The 21178-nt window shown below is 42.1% G+C and overlaps 1 protein-coding gene across 8 annotated transcripts in view; it reads right to left on the minus strand.

The window, feature by feature from the left end:
* LOC124774903 (choline-phosphate cytidylyltransferase A-like) overlaps positions 1-21178 on the minus strand; it is a 126992-nt gene that overhangs the window by 28952 nt on the left and 76862 nt on the right. For 6 of the 8 annotated variants that reach the window (XM_047249567.1, XM_047249566.1, XM_047249572.1 and 3 more), the window contains exons 6-7: positions 15805-16026; positions 1663-1872 (exon numbers count right to left, since the gene is read on the minus strand). In XM_047249567.1, the coding sequence (XP_047105523.1) occupies positions 1663-1872; positions 15805-16026 (432 nt within the window). The remainder of the gene's footprint in view (positions 1-1662; positions 1873-15804; positions 16027-21178) is intronic. The other 2 variants (XM_047249569.1, XM_047249570.1) reach the window with 1 other exon arrangement.

The following is a 21178-nucleotide window of genomic DNA, read 5'->3' on the forward strand; positions in this document are numbered from 1 at the left end:
CATTCAGTTTATCAATAATATTTCATGTGCAAATTCACATCACAAAAATAAATAATTTTATGCTTGTCAAAGCCAAGTGCAGCAACACACACTGCACAAGGGCATGTTGAAAAGTAATGCCTCTTAATTTTTTATTCTATTCTCAATATCAGTTGACATATTATGTGTCATACATATTACTCAGTCGACTTTCCAACTTCGCTGACACAAGTCACAACCTTCTGCTGCTAGAGGGCACTGAACTGTAGCTTGTAACATGCTGGTGTGTAATGTAATTATTTCAGTACATGAGAAACAGTGAGCTGTAACCAAGTTTCCAACCGTCTACAGATAGAGCACATTCTCCTTCAGCATGACAACGTCGGACCACACACACGAGTGTTGCAACATCTGTAAAGTCTCATGTCTTGGGATCACTGTCATCGATCATCCTCCATACATTCCTGACACTGCACCGTGTGATTTTCATCTGCTTCCAAAACTTAAAAGAACAGCTTCAAGGACTTCACTTTAATAGTGATGAAGCGGTGCAAGCAGAGGTGAGGTTGTGGCTCTGTCATGAATGTCAAAAACATTGTACAGTGACAGTATCAACAAATTGGTTCCTCATTGGGAGAAATATGTTTGTCACTCGGGAGATGATGTTGAGTAATAAATATGTAGACATGAAGAACAAAGATGTAGAATGTTAATGAAGTTCGTTTTATTCAAAAAGCTTTAGGAGTTTCCACATTAAAAGAAACTGAAGGCGTTACTTTTCAGTACATCCTTGCAGATCACTGTGCAAGATGTGATATGTCATATAATCAGCTGTGTAGATTGTCAGTCCCATCACACAGTGACTTCATGGCTGTTGTCCACAGCACTGAGGGCAACACTCGAGCAGAAAGCGATCTGAGTAGGACAGACAGTTGCCAGATTTTTTGTGAAATGTTTTTTTGAAATGTTTTGCTATTGTTAGCAGGTCAGAAAGTGATATAAATCATCTTTGCTCTTCAGTCAGACTGATGGAATAGAAGAGCATCCTTGAAATCCAGGAAAAAATGGGCTTAAACTTCCAATGTTTCACTTATTCTGTGTGATATTGCTACTAGACCACAAGCTTACACAACTCCAAAACAGCTCAATAAGAATACAACAACTGGTCCACAAACTTCAGCATCCTACAATGTCAGCAATTTGTGTAGATGGTAAGACTTACAGTACTGATGAGAAGAAAAGTTTACTGCTGCTTTATGTGAAGAATTCAAACTAAGTACCTATGGCAGCTAGCCAGAAGTCAGGTTTTATATCAGTCTACCTAAACAGTGGTGGAATAAATGACAAACGCTCACTATTTCACTTTTAACATTTACATTTCTGAGATGTTCTATAATACATTATCTGGACAGTGCATCCAAGTGTACGTGAATATATCTTTTCCAACAGCTCTACATTATAACAGCAAGTCAAAATACGACCCACATAAACATACATCACTACACATGCGACATAGTCCAATCACACATACACAACACAAACACAGTTGTACAAATGGAAACAGTACATTGCCTTACAAGAGAAAATGCTGACAAAACTCGAGGTGCTTTAAGCCGACATACCCAGCATTGGTACAGTTGCACACCAAAACAATGCTGAATAAATGTAACTTATTTAACAGACCTCATTTCGAATTCGGTGTACAGTGCGTTTCATTCTTCTTACCAAGGGGCCATCCCGCCCAAACAGCAGGAGGAACGTATCAATGAATTCACGTGATTTTTCTTCCCACTTCTGTAACATATCTACCTTCTTCTCTCCAATATTCTCCATTACACGCTTTCCTTTATCTTTTAGTTCAACCATTTTGTTCTGCAAGCGGAACTTTTTCTCCTGGAAGAGTAAAAAAAATAATTAATGGATGCACATTACTAATTGTACACATTTTGAGGTATAACTCTGAATGACTTACACTGAAGAGCCAAAGAAATTGGTTCATCTGCCTAATACCGTGTAGAGCTCCCGCAACCATGCAGAAGTGCCATAACATGATGTGGAATTGACTCAATTAGTGTCTGAAGTGGTGCTGAGGGAACTGAAACCATCAATCCAACAGGGGTGTCCATTAATCCGTAAGAGTGTGAGGGGGTGGAGATCTCTTCTGAACAGCACCTTGCAAGACATCCCAGATATGCTCAATAATGTTCGCATCTGGGGAGTCTGGTGGCCAGCGGAAATGTTTAAACTCAGAAGAATGTTCCTGGAGCCACTCTGTCGCAATTGTGGACATGTGGGGTGTCACAATGTCCTGCTGGAACTGCCCAAGTCCGTTGCAATGCACAATACACATGAAAGGATGCAGGTGATCAGACAGGATGCTTACGTATATGTCACCTGTCAGAGTTACATCTAGATGTATCAGCAGTCCTGTACCACTCTAACTGCACACGCCGCACACCATTACAGAACCTCCGCCAGCTTGAACAGTCCCCTGCTCACATATAGGGTCCATGGACTCGTGAGGTTGTCTCCCCACCCATACGCATCCATCCGCTTGATACAATTTGAAATGAGACTCGTCCGATCAGACAACATGCTTCCTCTCATCAACAGTCCAATGTCAGTATTAATGGGCACAGGCGAGGCATAAAGCTTGGTGTCGTGCAGTAATCAAGAGTACAGAAGGGGGCATTCAGCTCCAAAAACCCACACCGATGATGTTTCACTGAATGGTTTGCATGCTGACACTTTTTGATGGCCCAGCATTGAAATCTGCAGCAATTTGTGCAAGGGTTGCACTTCTGCCACCTTGAACAATTTTGTTCAGTCGTTGTCAGTCCCATTCTTGCAAAATCTTTTTCCAGCCACAGCAAAATTGGAGATTTGAGGTTTTGTTGAATTCCTGATATTCATGGTACACTAAGAAATGGTCATACATGAAAATCCGCAATGCATTGCTACCTCAGAGATGCTGTGTCCCATCATTCGTGTGCCAACTATAACATGACGTTCAAACTCACTTAAATATTGATACCCTGCCATTGTAGTAGCAGTAACCGATCTATCAACTGCACCACACACTTGTTGTCTTATATAAGTGTTGCCGACTGCAGCACTTTATTCTGCTTGTTTACATATCTCTGTATTTGAATATACATACCTATACGAGTTTCTTTGGTGCTTCAGTGTAGATGCATTACAATACCAGAACATAATGATTTTATTCAGTTATTTTCATTACAGAACATGAACCAAAATTTAAGATAACAAGACTGCAGCTTTTCATATAATTACTTGTACTGTTCTATCCCATTTTCCTCTTTTTGTTTATTTATAATTTTCACATTTTACTTAACAAATATTTCCCACATAAGGCACGTGAAGCTGAAATATAATAAGTAAAATATTAATAAATTATCACTTCTTCAGCCGGTATTTGAAAATAAAATCATTCCATTGTCACCTTAAAATAATAATGCTGTTTATTGTATTCTCACCAGGTAGTGACAAATATATTCCACAACTGTGCAGAAATCTGTAGATGGAATTGTTTAATCACTTCCTAAGGGTCTGGAGTGTCGATTTGGACATAACTAGGATTAATCAGATTCTTTTTAAGATAGACTTTGCTTCATTTTTTGGATTCATTGACTTGCAACTTACTGTGTGAAGCCTCTTACTGTTATTTCCAATTTCGACAGTTTTTGAACATGTTTATGCTTGTCAGAAAACCACATACCCTGCTGTACCGATCAGTGGTGGATTTTTGAAAATGACTCTGATCACCAAATTGTGGGACTACGTTGTTATGCGTGTACAAGACTTTAGGCAAAACTTATGAAAGAAAAAGTGTAGAAAGTTGATTCCTAATAGAATTCCAGTGCTACAACACCTACTCAAAACAATTATCAATACCTCAAATATTTTAAATATGCTCTCTGACACAATGCTCCTAAGTACTTTTAAGCTGATCTCAGGAGAACTATTGAAAAAGAGAAGGAAGGAAAATTCAAGAGCCCTACAACTCCCTGTATCAACTACAAAGCTCTCCTGGCCAAATTTAAATTAATTTGTCCACTTGGCAACAGCTGAATACAAAGAAGCAGTCTCCCAGTGTATTCTGGGAATCAGCATGAATGTCCCTTCCTTTCATACCTTTCTTTATGAAGTACTTAATCACTGATCGAATCTCGATTTTTTTTCCATCTTCACAAATCACTATGCTGGAACAACAACAGAGTCACGACACCACCACAGCTCTCTTCCAAGAGCACTGACGTGGCATGTGTTTACAGGCAACAGCCCAATGAATATCATGTGAACAACTAGTTGCACAAGTGCTGACCTCTTGTGGTGATTCCAAGAACTTTTCAAACCCTCGTAGCTGACGAAATAAGGGGGAAGATTTCTGAACACGTAAATTCTGGGCAGAAATAAAGTAATCCATGAATGCTGTATGCCGGGGAGCGGTATGTGTCTTAAAGCATCACCACCTGCTGTAATGTAGCGCCACTTACTCCATGTTAGTAACATGCCATTGATTAGCCTGGCCCCTGGAATAGCACTGCAAATGACAAAGTGCATCTGGTTGCTTCTTTGTGCAAAGATATCTAACTGTGTCGATTTGGATCTTGGGTGACAATCTGTCACATAGAGAAAATTGTATAGTCTGGCAATTGTAATATTAAACTGATTTTCAGCAAGATGTTAATGTGAAATGTTATATACACACACACACACACACACACACACACACACACACACACACCAAATGAAAGTGCTGGCAGGTCGACAGACACACAAACAAACACAAACATACACACAAAATTCAAGCTTTCGCAACAAATTGTTGCCTCATCAGGAAAGAGGGAAGGAGAGGGAAAGACGAAAGGATGTGGGTTTTAAGGGAGAGGGTAAGGAGTCATTCCAATCCCGAGAGCAGAAAGACTTACCTTAGGGGGAAAAAAGGACGGGTATACACTCGCGCACACACACACACATATCCATCCACACATATACAGACACAAGCAGACATATTTAAAGACAAAGAGTTTGGGCAGAGATGTCAGTCAAGGCAGAAGTGCAGAGGCAAAGATGTTGCTGAATGACAGGTGAGGTATGAGTGGCGGCAACTTGAAATTAGCGGAGATTGAGGCCTGGTGGATAACGGGAAGAGAGGATATATTGAAGAGCAAGTTCCCATCTCCGGAGTTCGGATAGGTTGGTGTTAGTGGGAAGTATCCAGATAACCCGGACGGTGTAACACTGTGCCAAGATGTGCTGGCCGTGCACCAAGGCATGTTTAGCCACAGGGTGATCCTCATTACCAACAAACACTGTCTGCCTGTGTCCATTCATGCAAATGGACAGTTTGTTGCTGGTCATTCCCACATAGAATGCGTCACAGTGTAGGCAGGTCAGTTGGTAAGGCAGGTCAGTTGGTAAATCACGTGGGTGCTTTCACACGTGGCTCTGCCTTTTATCGTGTACACCTTCCGGGTTACAGGACTGGAGTAGGTGGTGGTGGGAGGGTGCATGGGACAGGTTTTACACCGCGGACGGTTACAAGGGTAGGAGCCAGAGAGTAGGGAAGGTGGTTTGGGGATTTCATAGGGATGAACTAAGAGGTTACGCAGGTTAGGTGGACGGCGGAAAGACACTCTTGGTGGAGTGGGGAGGATTTCATGAAGGATGGATCTCATTTCAGGGCAGGATTTGAGGAAGTCGTATCCCTGCTGGAGAGCCACATTCAGAGTCTGATCCAGTCCCGGGAAGTATCCTGTCACAAGTGGGGCACTTTTGTGGTTCTTCTGTGGGAGTTTCTGGGTTTGAGAGGATGAGGAAGTGGCTCTGGTTATTTGCTTCTGTACCAGGTCCGGAGGCTAGTTGCGGGATGCGAAAGCTGCTGTCAGGTTGTTGGTGTAATGGTTCAGGGATTCCGGACTGGAGCAGATTCGTTTGCCACGAAGACCTAGGCTGTAGGGAAGGGACCGTTTGATGTGGAATGGGTGGCAGCTGTCATAATGGAGGTACTGTTGCTTGTTGGTGGGTTTGATGTGGACGGACGTGTGAAGCTGGCCATTGGACAGGTGGAGGTCAATGTCAGGGAAAGTGGCATGGGATTTGGAGTAGGACCAGGTGAATCTGATGGAACCAAAGGAGTTGAGGTTGGAGAGGAAATTCTGGAGTTCTTCTTCACTGTGAGTCCAGATCATGAAAATGTCATCAATAAAACTGTACCAAACTTTGGGTTGGCAGGCCTGGGTAACCAAGAAGGCTTCCTCTAAGCGACCCATGAATAGGTTGGCGTACGAGGGGGCCATCCTGGTACCCATGGCTGTTCCCTTTAATTGCTGGTATGTCTGGCCTCTCCCGGGATTGGAATGACTCCTTACCCTCTCCTTTAAAACCCACATCCTTTCGTCTTTCCCTCTCCTTCCCTCTTTCCCGACGAAGCAACCGTTGGTTGCGAAAGCTAGAATTTTGTGTGTATATTTGTGTTTGTTTGCGTGTCTATCGACGTGCCAGCACTTTCGTTTGGTAAGTCACATCATCTTTGTGTGTGTGTGTGTGTCAAAAAACAAAGATGATGTGACTTACCAAACGAAAGCGCTGAAGCGCTGGCAGGTCGAAAGACACCACAAACATACACACAAAATTCAAGCTTTCACAACAAACTGTTGCCTCATCAGGAAAGATATATATATATATATATATATATATATATATATATATATATATATATATATAAAAAGAAAGATGATGAAACTTACCAAACAAAAGCGCTGGCAGGTCGTTTGGTAAGTTTCATCATCTTTCTTTTTAGATATATTTTTCCCACGTGGAATGTTTCCCTCTATTATATATATATATATATATATATATATATATATATATATATATATGTGTGTGTGTGTGTGTGTGTGTGTGTGTGTGTGTGTGTGTGTGTGTGTGTGTTTTTCAAGTCGGAAGAGGAATACAGCCTATAGTTTTCTAGCAGAAATTGGAAGACGCTTTCCCATCAATGTGGAATCATACAAAGGCAGTCAAATTTGTAATTTTGGAACACGTATTATGTTCGAGTATAATGACTTTTCTGGAGACTAGAAATCTACTCTGTAGGAATCAACATGGGTTTTGAAAAAGACGATCGTGTGAAACACAGCTCACGCTATTCATCCATGAGACTCAAGAGGGCCATAGACACGGGTTCCCAGGTGGATGTCATGTTTCTTGACTTCCACAAGGCGTTTAATACGGTTCCCCACAGTCATTTAATGAACAAAGTAAGAGCATATGGACTAAAAGCCCAATTGTGTGATTGGATTGAAGAGTTCCTAGCTAACAGAATGCAGCATGTCATTCTCAATAGAGAGAAGTCTTCCGCAGTAAGAGTGATTTCAGGTGTGCCGCAGGGGAGTGTCGTAGGACCGTTGCTATTCACAATATATATAAATGACCTTGTAGATAACATCGGAAGTTCACTGAGGCTTTTTGCGGATGATGCTGTAGTACATAAAGGGGTTGTAACAATGGAAAACTGTACTGAAATGCAGGAGGATCTGCAACGAATTGACGCATGGTGCAGGAAATGGCAATGCAATCTCAATGTAGACAAGTTTAATGTGCAGCAAATACATAGAAAGAAAGATCCTTTATCAGTTAGCTACAATATAGCAGGTCAGCAACTGGAAGCAGTTAATTCCATAAATTATCTGGGAGTAGGCATTAGGAGTGATTTAAAAATGGAATGACAATATAAAATTAATCGTCGGAAAAGCATATGCCAGACAGATTCATTGGAAGAATCCTAAGGAAATGCAGTCCGAAAACAAAGGAAGTAGGTTACAGTACACTTGTTCACCCACTGCTTGAATACTGCTCACTGGTGTGGGATCTGTACCACATAGGGTTGATAGAAGAGAGAGAGAAGATCCAACGGAGAGCAGTGCACTTCATTACAGGATCATTTAGTAATCGCGAAAGCGTTACGGAGATAATAAATAAACTCCAGTGGAGGACTCTGCAAGAGAAACACTCAGTAGCTCAGCATGGGCTTTTGTTGAAGTTCCAAGAACATACGTTCACTGAGGAGTCAAGCAGTATACCGCTCCCCCCTACGTATATCTCGTGAAGAGAGCATGAGGATAAAATCAGAGAGATCAGAGCTCACACAGAGGCATACCCACAATCTTTCTTTCCACAAACAATACGGGACTGGAATAGAAAGGAGGACCGATAGAGGTACTCAAGGTACTTTCTGCCACACACCATCAGTTGGCTTGCTGAGTATGGATGTAGATGTAGATGTAATGTGGTATCTAAAATAAGAAGACAAACAATGGAACTCCCTAATACAAAAGAAATTCTGAAATGCGAAGATTCTGAGAAATAACTGGTCTGAAGAATGACAGCACGAAATTACCTACAAACTACTGGATCCATGACCAACATACCTACATTGACCGAGTTCTGAAAGTATTTTGAAGGCACTTTACAAGGGTCAAATTCTTGGCTGAACTAATGACAGCCATCTAATATTAGTATTGACCAACAGAATGCACACCTGGATATGTGAAAAAATGATTGGAAAGAAATGGTCAAGAGGTAGTTCAATTTTACATTATGTGGAACAACTAGATATCCTTCATGAGACTTGTGAGAAAGAGATGTGGAGAAACAATTGTTTGGATTCAGGGGGAGAGACTATACCCAACCAGGTATTGAAGTTAAGAAAAAATAGTTTTGTAATGCAAGGAAAAATAAATATTGATGGGCCTCACAGAGAAACAAGAAGAGTAATGGGGAACACACATAATGAAGAGGAAATAGTAACAAGAAGAAGTGTCTCAGTTGAAAAAACAAAACACTCTTTGGGTCAATAGAACACATCAAAACATATACTGGAGAAAGCAAAGCTGCAGAGAGTGTTATGAATGTGCTTCCAATTGTAGATCATGCTTTGACCAGTTTTTATATTTATATTTTTGTAAGCTCTGTACAGGTTCTAGGTTTAGGAAATATGAAAGGGTCTTTTACTGCAACAAGTTTAAGAAAGCACATTTTTAGTTATCATTAGGTTCTTACAATTTGATACTATATATTTTTCTCCAGTATTAACCAAACTAGGCCATTACCTGATCTAATTATTCCAGTGTTTTCCACAATGAAGAGAATACTAAGAAAGATGATTAGTAGGACACACAATAATTAAGTGAGGGAAGTAATTCCTCTGTCATGACCAGTATCTTCTAATACTACCACAGTTTGCACCTTTAATTAAAACATTTTCTTTCTTTTTTCTGGACTATTTTGCTGGGAGAGGTTTTGTAAAGGGATACATATGTGTTTATTGTTTTATGTATAGGCTGTTCTTGTTGAGTTCTACTCAAAACTGTATGGGTAGGCTCCAGTTCTAAGGATCTTAGGAAAATCTGTGTGTTGGACTAAAAATTATCAATTAGTAGTATTATCTTGTTCAAATGAGAGGTATTAAGATGGTCCAGTACATTGAGGGAAAATGTGAGGATAAACCTCAAACCTGTACATAGTATACACTTTATGTATTCTTCCCTATATTCTGTCCCCAAAAAGGTGTAAGTATTTTATTGGATATGGGAGTATCCAGAACTGTTCACGAAACTGAGCTATCTGAATGCAAAATATAATTTTACTTGGACATTTAGTCCTGGGAGCAGACAAGGTGGTGTTTTCCTAAAGAACAAAACTTGTACAGCCTCAAAAACTCCTGAGCTGATTAACAACTGTATTTACCACAAAACATATTTAATGATACTTAAAGGATAGAGTATTACTACTTCTTATTACGGCTCCGTTCCATAATTTTTAAAGCTATACCAAGTACTGAAACTGTGCAATAAACTTTCTATTACAAAATTGTTAAGGATTTTGTGGCCACTTACAAAAAGCACATTTCTTTAGTACATAACCAACTGAAACAGATGAAAATATAGCCAATTCCTTGACAACTATAAAATGACACATTGAGTAGAACTTTCATCAAATATTTGTAAAACTGTGTCAACTCCCTACATAAATCATCTGGAAAGTTATATTTAAACCAATATGCTAGCCACAATTGGAAGCACATCTTCTCATCAATTTAATACCATTGCAACCAGGTGTGTTGCATCTTTTACAGTAATGGGCCAAGTACATATTTCGAATAAAATTTCAAGTCACTGACCATTCCCCAGCAACAGCATATAGTGTTCATTCATTTTCAAAATTGAATGAAATTAAGAAGAAAAACTTCAAGACACCGTGCAACTATTGCTATTTGTTTCTCAACAACAACTTCTTCTTAGTTTCCTTGATAATGGTTTGAAGAGAAGGAAATGTCTACATGTTGATTAGATTCCCTCAGTAGAATGTAATATTGACTAAAGAAAATATACTCACAAATCAGCAAAAATAATATTGACTGCATTTTATATTACAGCAATAAAAGAAATCAGAAATTAATTTATTCCAAGTTAGCTGCCTTTATAGAAAAACTTGTCATTGAATCTGCAATTTATAGGAAAAATGTTGGCAGAGAAACACTATGAAGCGTATAGAGCTGAACATCACACTTACTGTTATCTTATTAGCAATTTGTTGTTGCTGTTACTTGACAAGGTGATGGGCTAACCCAGCCATAGCACGATTTAATTTGTCATGTAACTAAGTACAGCCACGTTTCAATTCAAAGCATTGTGCTTTATTACCTCGCAATGCGAAAAAGAAAAATAAACATTACAAGCATTTGAATAAACATGACAGGCATCTGTGGAAAACACCTTCATGCGAATCCACAACAACTTACTGTTAACAACCTTAATTTTATGGATAGTAAGGACAAGAAAGACGTGATATGCCAACAACAGAGGGAGGAGAGGGTGCAAGCAAATGTTGACATGTAAAAGTGAAGTCAACGGAAGGAGGGACACAATGCTGAGTGGAGCAGGACTCAAGTAAATTTGTAGTAAGATCTTATGGGACCAAATTGCTTAGCTCATCAGTCCATAAGGCAGGACACGAGTATCTGCCCCAAAGAAGAACAAGTAAAATGCACAAAAAATGATGAAGTAGATACGTGTATTACTAAATGGAAATTTCTGCAATATTATTAATGATGTAGAGAAAACCATCTCTGCAAAACCATCACTGCCTTCGTCGCATAAAAACTATACATTCAGGGTAGCAAAGGAACTCTTAAGATAAGACTGTTCGTCAATGGAATCTTGTTTTGGAAAGAGCCTAAATATAGGAGTTATTTTTTATTTTTAATAAACAGTGCACAGTAAATAAATAGTGAAAAATCACATTACTCAACGAGTATAATTAAACAACAGTGCAAGGCAACATTTCATTGTTGTGAATGTAGAGTTTCATTTTGTGGCCATTTCTCCTCTATGGCTACAACATGAGAACTTCGGATTATCATGCAGACATGGGCAGGAAAAAGTTAGAAATGTAGAGACAAACAAAGCTGAACTTTTAAATTAACTAAGGAGCACCAACCTTCCCCTCTTCATTCCATGGAAAAAATTTTGCAGCCAAATGGTTCCCTAACTACTAATGCCATACCATCATGAACAGGGGCAGCCACAATATGCCAAACTGCACACGCACAATGTGCAGGCCGCGAGAAGACCACGGCCCGGCCTGTCATTCGGGTTTGCTCTATTGTTCTCGGAAGTACCCGGAACAGCATGACATTTCGTTTAGCATTGTGGTGCAGCATGTTGTGGTCAGTACAACTCTCCAAGTTTGGCAGAATTGTGGTGTCAGCACTGTTTACTCTTCGCTATTTGTTCGTGGTATGTAGTATGTTCAGAGGTCCAGGGGCAATCTAGTGATCCATTGGTACAATCCCTTAAAATGAATGGAAATGACAGAAGAGAGGACTCAGAATTCTCAATTCGCATTAAGTGACAGGAACTGTTTATTTGGTACAAAACGACATTATAGTACCATGAAGAAAGAATTTAAACTTTTAGATGAGAGTGGAAGAGCAAAAAATCACAATGATTGACAGATGGGGTTCATTGTTCTGTAGATCAAGAAGCACTTTGTACTAACTTTGCAGATATGGAGCACTTGAAGAAACTGGTGGTACAAATAGCAAAATTTCTGAAGTTGCACCCGTTAATCCATTTTCAGTTGCAACAAATTTCAATGGATATGAACAAAGAGTATGGAGACTTAATATATTACTGCAAAGACATTGGTTAAGTCAAGGGGCATGCCTGGAATGATTTTTCAATTTAAATTTCGCTATTGTTGAATTTATCAAGGAAAAAGAAATGGATTGCAGACTTAGCATTTTAAGTGGACTTGACTGCACTCTACCCACAGTGAGACACCTCACGGTAATTTCTTTCTGATTTGGTGAGGATCCGTTTAAAAAGGAAATCACATTGTGGAAGTGACACTTTCTCACACAGACTATCCAGTTCCCTAAACTCACTGGCATTAAAGAAAGCACAAAGGTTGAAGCATTCATTGTGACCTTGCAAGAATTAAAATAATAGTTCCATAAAGGTTTTGAGGACACTGTCTATCTTACATCTATTTTCAAGACAGTTTGCCGTTTCAGTTGAAAGTGCACCAGTGCATGTGCAGATTTAATGATTGATCTGAAAGGTAATTCCAATTTTAATTACAAACTGTTTTACATTAAAACTCTCCAGGATGACTACATTGCTTTTCTCAGGTAGATTTGAAAGTCTGATAATGGTATTTCAAAAGTGCTACAGTACTTCACGATTACGAGGCAACTTGAGTGCAAAACTCTGTAAAATTGTCTGCGTCTGTCAGTATGCCAATAGTTTGTACCAGTCATAAATTATATTACATCTTCAGCACACCAAAAATAATTAATTAATACTGAAAACTTGTTTTGTTTGTGATTTGTGTTGTTCAGAAATGTTAAATACAAGACCAAGTCATACACAGTATGAATGTACTGTCGTTTAAATGTGTCGTTTTCACTGTTTTGACCTCTTCTCCCTCTTCACGCTCAGATAGTGTGGTGTGGTAGTTGGGGAATGTGAAGCGAGGCTGAGTGCTTTGGCGCTTGGGCTCGGGCATGGCCCACGAGCCAAAATCCTGACCACTCCTGGCATAGATCCAAATTTCATAGAACTAGTCCAGAGTCTTGCAAAGAATAATGTCTGTAGTAATAATACATCAAGTGTCTCGTGTGAAACTGAAAAAATAATGGTTGATGCTTTCACTGCTCTTAAATAAACACCGTATGTTCACCTTTTCTGGAGTGAACCTGTCAATGTTAACACTACTTCATGATTTGTGCATCAATTTTGCTGATTTATATTCAAGTAGCTTTACAGTTGGCCTCACTAGGCTGAGTAGACCTTTTTCCAGACCTTTCCACCAGAAAAAATCTGAAGCTGGCACTAGTGATCGAACACATGTCCTCAGCTTTTACTATACTCCATTCATCATAAGAATAAATCTGATGTAAACAAACACAAACACAATGATTGTCAGCAGCCATAGCTCTTGTACACCGGTGTTGTTCTGCTCTTGGAAGTAGGTCCAACTTACGTATTAGAGATTTTACTATTACGTCACTGTAAATGGAACTTTAAGACCTTCTGATGTATTAACAGCCATCAATGTTTGTCTTAATCATACTTTAGCTATGTAATTTTTATTTTAAGCACCACTTGTGCTGTGATTGTATCACTGTTCATAAGTACCGCACAAATGGATGACACTGCTTTGTGTTTCGTAGTGAAACGCGTGCAGAGCACCACTAATGGCTAGAAACCAGTTGTTCTTAATGTTTTTCACAATGTTACAGAGAAAAATGAGCTCTGACGTTTGTAGAGAAACACGATTTAATAAATATTGGAGATGTGATTGCAACTGTAATCATGGCTAATTGATAGCCTCGTTTCTTGATAATCGAATGGGCTGGTGGGTGGTAGTTCGAAACTCAATGTGATCAAAAATTTTTTTTTGTTGCGTTTCAATACATACGACACTTAAATATGAAATTTATCAATATACGGTAATTAACTCATTCTTAACAATCATTTTTTCAAGAAAAATGCACGTCTTCTAGTTTCTAATTACATATCACATGCAGAATTCTGGTTTTCATTGCAAACACACATTCTTAATTATCGATATATCATAAACGATTGTTACAAATTTTGAAGTTAAGAAACATTACACAATTAGATTTTTTGGAGAAAAATGTAAAATCAAAAACTTTTTGTCCGAATATGACCACTGTTTTATAGGACAGATGTGGCCTCACATGAGCCAGAGTGATAAGTATCGTAGAAACATGGAAAATAATTTTCACAACGTCAAGCCCATGGTACAAATGCTGTATTTTTACAGTTGTCACCACACCACTGCTATCTGAACCCAACAGAATTGATCTGGAGCCAAGTTAAGGGATATGTCGCGAGAAATAACAAGACATTTAAGCTGCCAAACTTACTCGAACTAATGCACAAAGCTTGTTGACACATCACTGCTGAACGATGGCAAAATGCAGAACAGCACATCGTAAAAGAGGAGAAGGAGGAAATGTGGACTTTTTGGTGGCTTGGGATCCTGTTGTCAATCGCCTCGTTATCAGTGTGGCAATACTGAAATATACTGCTTTCCTCGGATTCCAATAAGGAAGTAGTTCAGATATTACCAGATGACTGACTGTAATACCTTCAGTGGCTTCAATATTTGGCTACACAGTGAAGTCCCAGCAGCGTGCTTTTACGCTGCATATAGCTCATGGAGAAAAATTACCCTTGATAAAATCAGGAATTTTCATCACTCTTATTTTAACTACAGTATTATGTTAGCTAAGATCGAGAGCATGTTTTCCTTTGGATCGCCTAAGATGCGTATGCCTGTGTTTTACCATTATTTCCTTCTGTTCAAGAATTAAATTACATTTATGTCTTTGCTACAACTGTTCACATCACTGCAGTTTAGTTGGACCAGGTGCTGGCCAGTGCTTTCCAAGTAAAATGCACCGGTAAAGCTGTTGTCCCGTATTATCGCTGAGTCGATGTACGCATAATGCACAGCATTAAACATATCCTCATTTTCGTACTTGACTGAGCTCGAGACAGATTGGCTTCTGCTCCACGTGAAACGAAATCCAATGAGGTTCCAGCAAATGCAGGAAAATACATAGTGTAATGTTTACCTGATGTTTATTCTTATGGTGAACAGAGTATAGCCCAAAAGGCTGATCATTAGGCCACACAATCAATTAGCTTTTGCAACTGCCATATGAACTTTTAGTGTTGTGACATTATAAGACTTGAAAGGCCATGTGTCACACCAAAAGAGTGTGTGATATCTACTGGAGTAAAGACAATGTGACAGACGAGGAAACTGAATAAAAAATAATAAAATCAATTCGCATAAACTTGAACAATGAGCCGGGATTATCACCTGAGGCTGAAACAGCAGACAACAAATCAACAGTCAGCGCTGTGGAAAATAGCGACATCATTGGGAAAGGTAGTTTTAGGGACACTACCTGCAAAGCACTATGGGCAGCTTCTCTGAGAAATATTGTATGTTATGTTACTGGTCTTGTTCTAAATGGGTACTTCATTCAGTGGTGCTTAAAGCCATGTATTGTGTCTCAGAACTCCACTTGTAAAAGTACTAGAGTGTATGCTGTCACTGCCTCCCCTCCTTTCTTTTCGGGCATCAACACAATTGTGCTGCCATCATGGCCATATTACCAATCTTGTTTGCCAAATAATATTATTTGTATTACGTCACCATGAAGTAACAGCTAGAAATGAAATAAAAACTTACATTCAGGAAAGAAACATTTAGCTCCTTTGCAGAATATCCTCTTGCAAGATTTCTTCGTACATAAATGTCATAGTCTCGCACTATTCTTGCCACTATATCTGATGTGGAAACTCCTTCTGTTCGTTCCGTGGCTGCGAACATCCCTTTTTCTTTTAGTCGTGCATATACATCGGTGCCATCTTCTGTCATATAAGGCATCTCATCATGTGCCACAAAATCAATCTGCAGAACAAGCAAGTAATGTAAATTAAATCTTCTTTAAATATTTACAAGAACTTGCTCTTTTTCTGTTAGTTGTGCTAACTTTACGGACAAAACTAGCATATTCCATTAAGTTTCGGGTGTGCAGCCGCAAGAAATCTCCTTCTTCTTCTTCTTCTTCTAATATTTCGGCTGTATAACGTTCAGCCATCTTCAGAGTGAGCCGCAAGACAGCCGCTCCAGTGCTCGCTTCGTCCCTTTATACTCGTGTACCGCGCGACTGCACATGCGGCCACAGATGCAAATGCGCCAGAGAAGAAGAAGGAGATTTCTTGCGGCTGCACACCCGAAACTTAATGGAACAGTCTTTGTGCCGCCAAAACCTGAAGATGCAAAACTAGCATAGTTCAAAGTTAAGTATAGTATCATGACTAAACACACAGACTTATTAATCAACAGACACATACGAGTAACATAAGTTAGTGGCAACTGATGTGTTCAGGTTAACTGACTTTGTACTTAACATGTACAATAAACACACTGAAAGGTCAACAACGGTTTATGAATTATCTTGAATGTTTTAAGCAAGTGTAGTACAATGATAAACAACAAATTTATTTTTCCATCTTCTTTAAGTATCCTTTAATATCTAATAGAGAAAACATTTTAAATTCACTTTCCAGTACACATGATAACGACTTCCCATTACCAAGATAAGTTACTGAAACTATCTTGCAAATCTTCAGCATACCATGATACGGAAAATAGGGTTTCTTACAAACGTAATTATGCATATAAATAATAATAATTTTGTATGGCTCAATGGCCTGGTGCAAGTATTTCTATTGGATGTCACTTCAGACACTTGGGTGTGCCTAACCCACCTATAGTTTATTGTGGATTGGTCCCTTGTTCCAAAACTTAAAAACACACACACAGAGTAAAAAACGGATAATGGAGACAACAGATGACACAGGACAAGAAAAACTCAGACAAAGAACAGACAAAACAAATTAAAATCACACAGAGTGTGACGGTGGTTGGCCAACCACAGAGGAAAAAAGGGAAAGCCAACCACCGAGAAACACATTAAAAACTCAGTCTAAAACTGTAGGCCAAAGGCCAGAATCAACATAAAAAAACATAACAACCACTTAGATTAAATGATAAAAAACCCCTGCCCGAATAAAACGCAAAACTAAGTCCGCCATGGCAGAGTCATCTGTTAAAAGGGCAGGGTACGTATTAGGCAGTGCTAACGTCTGCCTGAGCACAGCTAAAAGGCGACACTCCAACAAAATGTGGACCACAGTCAAAACGAAGCCGCAGTGACATAGAAGTGGGTCCTCACGGCGCAATAAGTGGCCGTGCGTCAGCCGAGTGTGCCCAATGCGCAGCCGGCAGAGGACAACAGACTCCTTGTGGGAGACCCGCATGGACACCACACAGTCGTCGTCGCCTTGATAGGGCAAAGTTTGTTTGGCATGGGCAGGTTACGCCATTCAGTGCCCCATAGGTCGAAAATTTTGCGGCGTAAGATTGCCTGCAAATCAGTCGCCGGGAGGCCAACCTCCAGAGATGGTTTACTGGTGGCCGCTTTCGCCAGGCGGTCAACATTTTCATTGTCGGGTATCCCAAGATGGCCTGGGGTCCACATAAAGACCACAGATCGGCCACAGCGGGTAAGAGTATGCAGGGACTCCTGGACAGCCATCACCAGACGAGAGCGAGGGAAACACTGGTCGATAGCTCGTAAACTGCTCAGGGAGTCGTTACAGATAACGAAGGACTCACCTGAGCAGGAGCGGATATACTCTAGGGCACGAAAGATGGCGACCAGCTAAGCAGTAAAAACGCTGCGGCCAGCCGGCAAGGATCGTTGTTAGTAATGGTCCCCTAGAGTTAGAGCATAACCAACCCAACCAGCAACCATCGAACCGTCAGTGTATACAACGCCAGAGCCCTGATACGTGGCTAGGATGGAATAAAAGCAGCGGCGGAAGGCCTCCGGAGGGATGAGTCCTTCGGGCCCTGTGCCAAGTCGAGCCGAAGGCAAGGGCGAGGAACACTCCATGAGGATGTACACTAAGGGGCCCGGAAAGGAGGTGGAACAGGGAAAACCCCAAGCCCTGAGAGAAGCTCTTTGACGCGGACTGCGATCATACAACCCAATCAGGGCCGACGTTCTGGGAGATGGACGACTGACTGCAGGAACAGGAGACAATAGTTTGGATGCCTGGGGAAGCTACAAACATGGGCAGCATAAGCGGCCAGTAAATATTGGCGCCTTAACCGCAATGGAGGGACACCTGCCTCCACTGGGTTGGTCCGGAAGGCACCAGTGGCAAGTCGTATTCCGCTGTGTAGGATTGGGTCCAGCACCCGCAGCGCAGATAGGGCTGCTGAGCCATAATCCAGGCTCCCATAATCCAGACGAGACTGGATTAACGCCTGGTAGAGCCGTAAGAGGGTAGATCGGCTGGCGCCCCACCTGGTGTGGCTCAAGTATCGCAGAGCATTTAGATGCTGCCAACACATCCGTTTAAGCTGCCAAATATGAGGCAGCCAAGTCAACCGGGCATCAAAAACCACACCCAAAAACCTATGTGACTCCACCACAGCAAGAAGTTCACCATCAAGGTAAAGTCGCGGCTCCGGATGAACAGTGCGTCGCCAGCAGAAACGCATAACGCAGGTCTTGGCTGCCGAAAACCGAAAGCCATGCACTACAGCCCAAGACTGCGCCTTGCAGATAGTGCCCTGCAGCTGACGTTCAGCAGCTGCAATGCCAGTAGAGCTATAGTAAAGGCAGAAGTCATCAGCATAAAAGGACGCTGAGACAGACGTTCCCACCGCCGCAGCGAGCCCGTTAATTGCTATTAAAAACAGGTCTCCTGAACTCAGGAGGAACTATGGGAGGCCACAACTTGCACACAGAAGGAACGAAGCGACAGAAAATTTTGTATGAAAATTGGGAGCAGACCCCGAAGACTCCAACCATGAAGCGTAGAGAGGGTGTGATGTCGCCATGTTGTATCGTATGCCTTCCGCATGTCAAAAAAGACAGCGACAAGATGCTGATGGCGGGCAAAGGCCGTATGTATGGCAGCCTCCAGGCACACGAGATTATTGGCGGCAGAGCGGCCCTTCTGGAACCCACCCTGAGAGGGAGCCAGAAGGCCCCGAGACTCAAGTACCCAATTCAACCGCCGGCTCACCACCCGTTCAAGCAACTTGCAAAGAACGTTGGTGAGGCTAATGGGACGGTAGCTGTCCACCTCCAAAGGGTTCTTACCAGGTTTCAAAACAGGGATAACAATACTTTCCCGCCATTGGGACAGAAAGTCACCCTCGACCCAAATACGGTTGTAAGGTCGAGGAGGCGTCACTGGCAGTCCACTGAAAGGTGTTTCAGCATCTGACAGTGGATACGATCTGGCCCAGGAGCGGTATCAGGGCAAGCGGCGAGGGCACTGTGAAATTCCCACTCACTGAATGGAACATTGTAGGATTCAGGATGGTGGGTGTGAAAGGAAAGGCTCCAACGTTCCATCTGCTCTTTAATGGAGCGGAAGGCCAGTGGGTAGTTCGAAGAAGCGGAACTTACAGCAAAATGCTCTGCCAAGCTGTTGGCAATTACGTCGGAGTCAGTACAAACTGCTCCATCCAGTGAGAGCGCAGGGACGCTGACAGGGATCCGATAGCCTTAGAGGCGTCGAATCTTGGCCCAGACCTGCGATGGAGACACATGGAGGCCAATGGTGGACACATATCGCTCCCAGCACTCCTGCTTGCATTGGCGGATAAGACAGCGGGCCTGCACACGCAGCCGTTTGAAGGCGATGAGGTGTTCTCCAGAGGGACGGCGCTTGTGACGCTTAAGCGCCCGCCGGCGATCTTTAATCGCTTCAGCGATGTCAGGCGACCACCAAGGCACGGTCCTCCGCCGAGTGGACCCAGAAGAACAGGGAATGGCAGATTCTGCAGCAGTAACGATGCCGGTGGTGACCGAGTGAACCACCACATCAATGTCGTCATTAGAGAGAGGCTCAATAGGGGCAGTGGAGGAGAACAAGCCCCAGTCAGCCTTATTCATAGCCCACCTGCAAGGGCGCCCAGAAGACTGACACCGAGGCAGTGACAAAAAGATCGGAAAGTGGTCACTACCACACAGGTCATCATGCACTCTCCATTAAACAGACGGTAAGAGGCTAGGGCTGCAAATCGAAAGGTCGATGGCGGAGTATGTCCCGTGCACCACACTGAAGTGTGTGAAGGCACCATCATTTAAAATGGAAAGATCGAGCTGTGCCAATACATGCTCAACGGCTGCGCCTCGACCTGTCGCCACTGACCCACCCCACAGAGGGTTATGGGCATTGAAGTCGCCCAGCAACAAGAAAGGTGGCGGCAATTGCGCTATCAGCACAGCCAGGACATGCTGCGCGACATCACCATCCGGTGGAAGGTAAAGACTGCAGACGGTAACAGCCTGTGGCATCCACACCTGAACAGCGACAGCCTCTAAAGGTGTTTGTAGAGGGACAGACTCGCTGTGAAGAGAGTGAAGGACATAGATGCAGATGCCACCAGACACCCTTTCAAAAGCTGCCCGGACCTCATAATAACCCCGATAGCCACGGAGGGCGGGGGTTCGCATTGTTGGAAACCAAGTTTCCTGAAGAGCAATGCAGAAGAAAGGGTGAAGGCTGATAAGTTGTCGGAGCTCAGCTAGATGATGGAAGGAACCGCTGCAGTTCCACTGGAGGATGATACTGTCCATGGCTGAGAAAGATGTGAAGGGACTGGGGAGGCAGTTTACACCTCCTGGGCCCCTGCTGCTACCGAGTCACTACCTGTGCCACAGCTACCCATCACGTCTGAGGGACTGGCGAGATTCAGGTCCTCAGCGGACGCCAGAATCTCCACCTCTTCCTCAGGTGCAGAATTGGAAGGGTGCGGTGGCACAGGTGCCACTGCAATGTCAGGATGCTTGGGAGCCTTTTTCTTTGACTGCTATGCACGCTGTGCCTTTGGTGGGTCTGGCTGGGAGGGTCTCACTGGGTCAGTCTCAGGGACGGACGACAACCGTGAGGCCCTACGACCAGCGACCAGTTGTTGCTTCGGAAATTTGCGGGTGTCCACTTTGGCACTGGGCAAAGCCTGGGATGGA

The sequence above is a fragment of the Schistocerca piceifrons genome, chromosome 2 (assembly GCF_021461385.2).
Source record: "Schistocerca piceifrons isolate TAMUIC-IGC-003096 chromosome 2, iqSchPice1.1, whole genome shotgun sequence".
NCBI classification, from domain to species: domain Eukaryota; kingdom Metazoa; phylum Arthropoda; class Insecta; order Orthoptera; family Acrididae; genus Schistocerca; species Schistocerca piceifrons.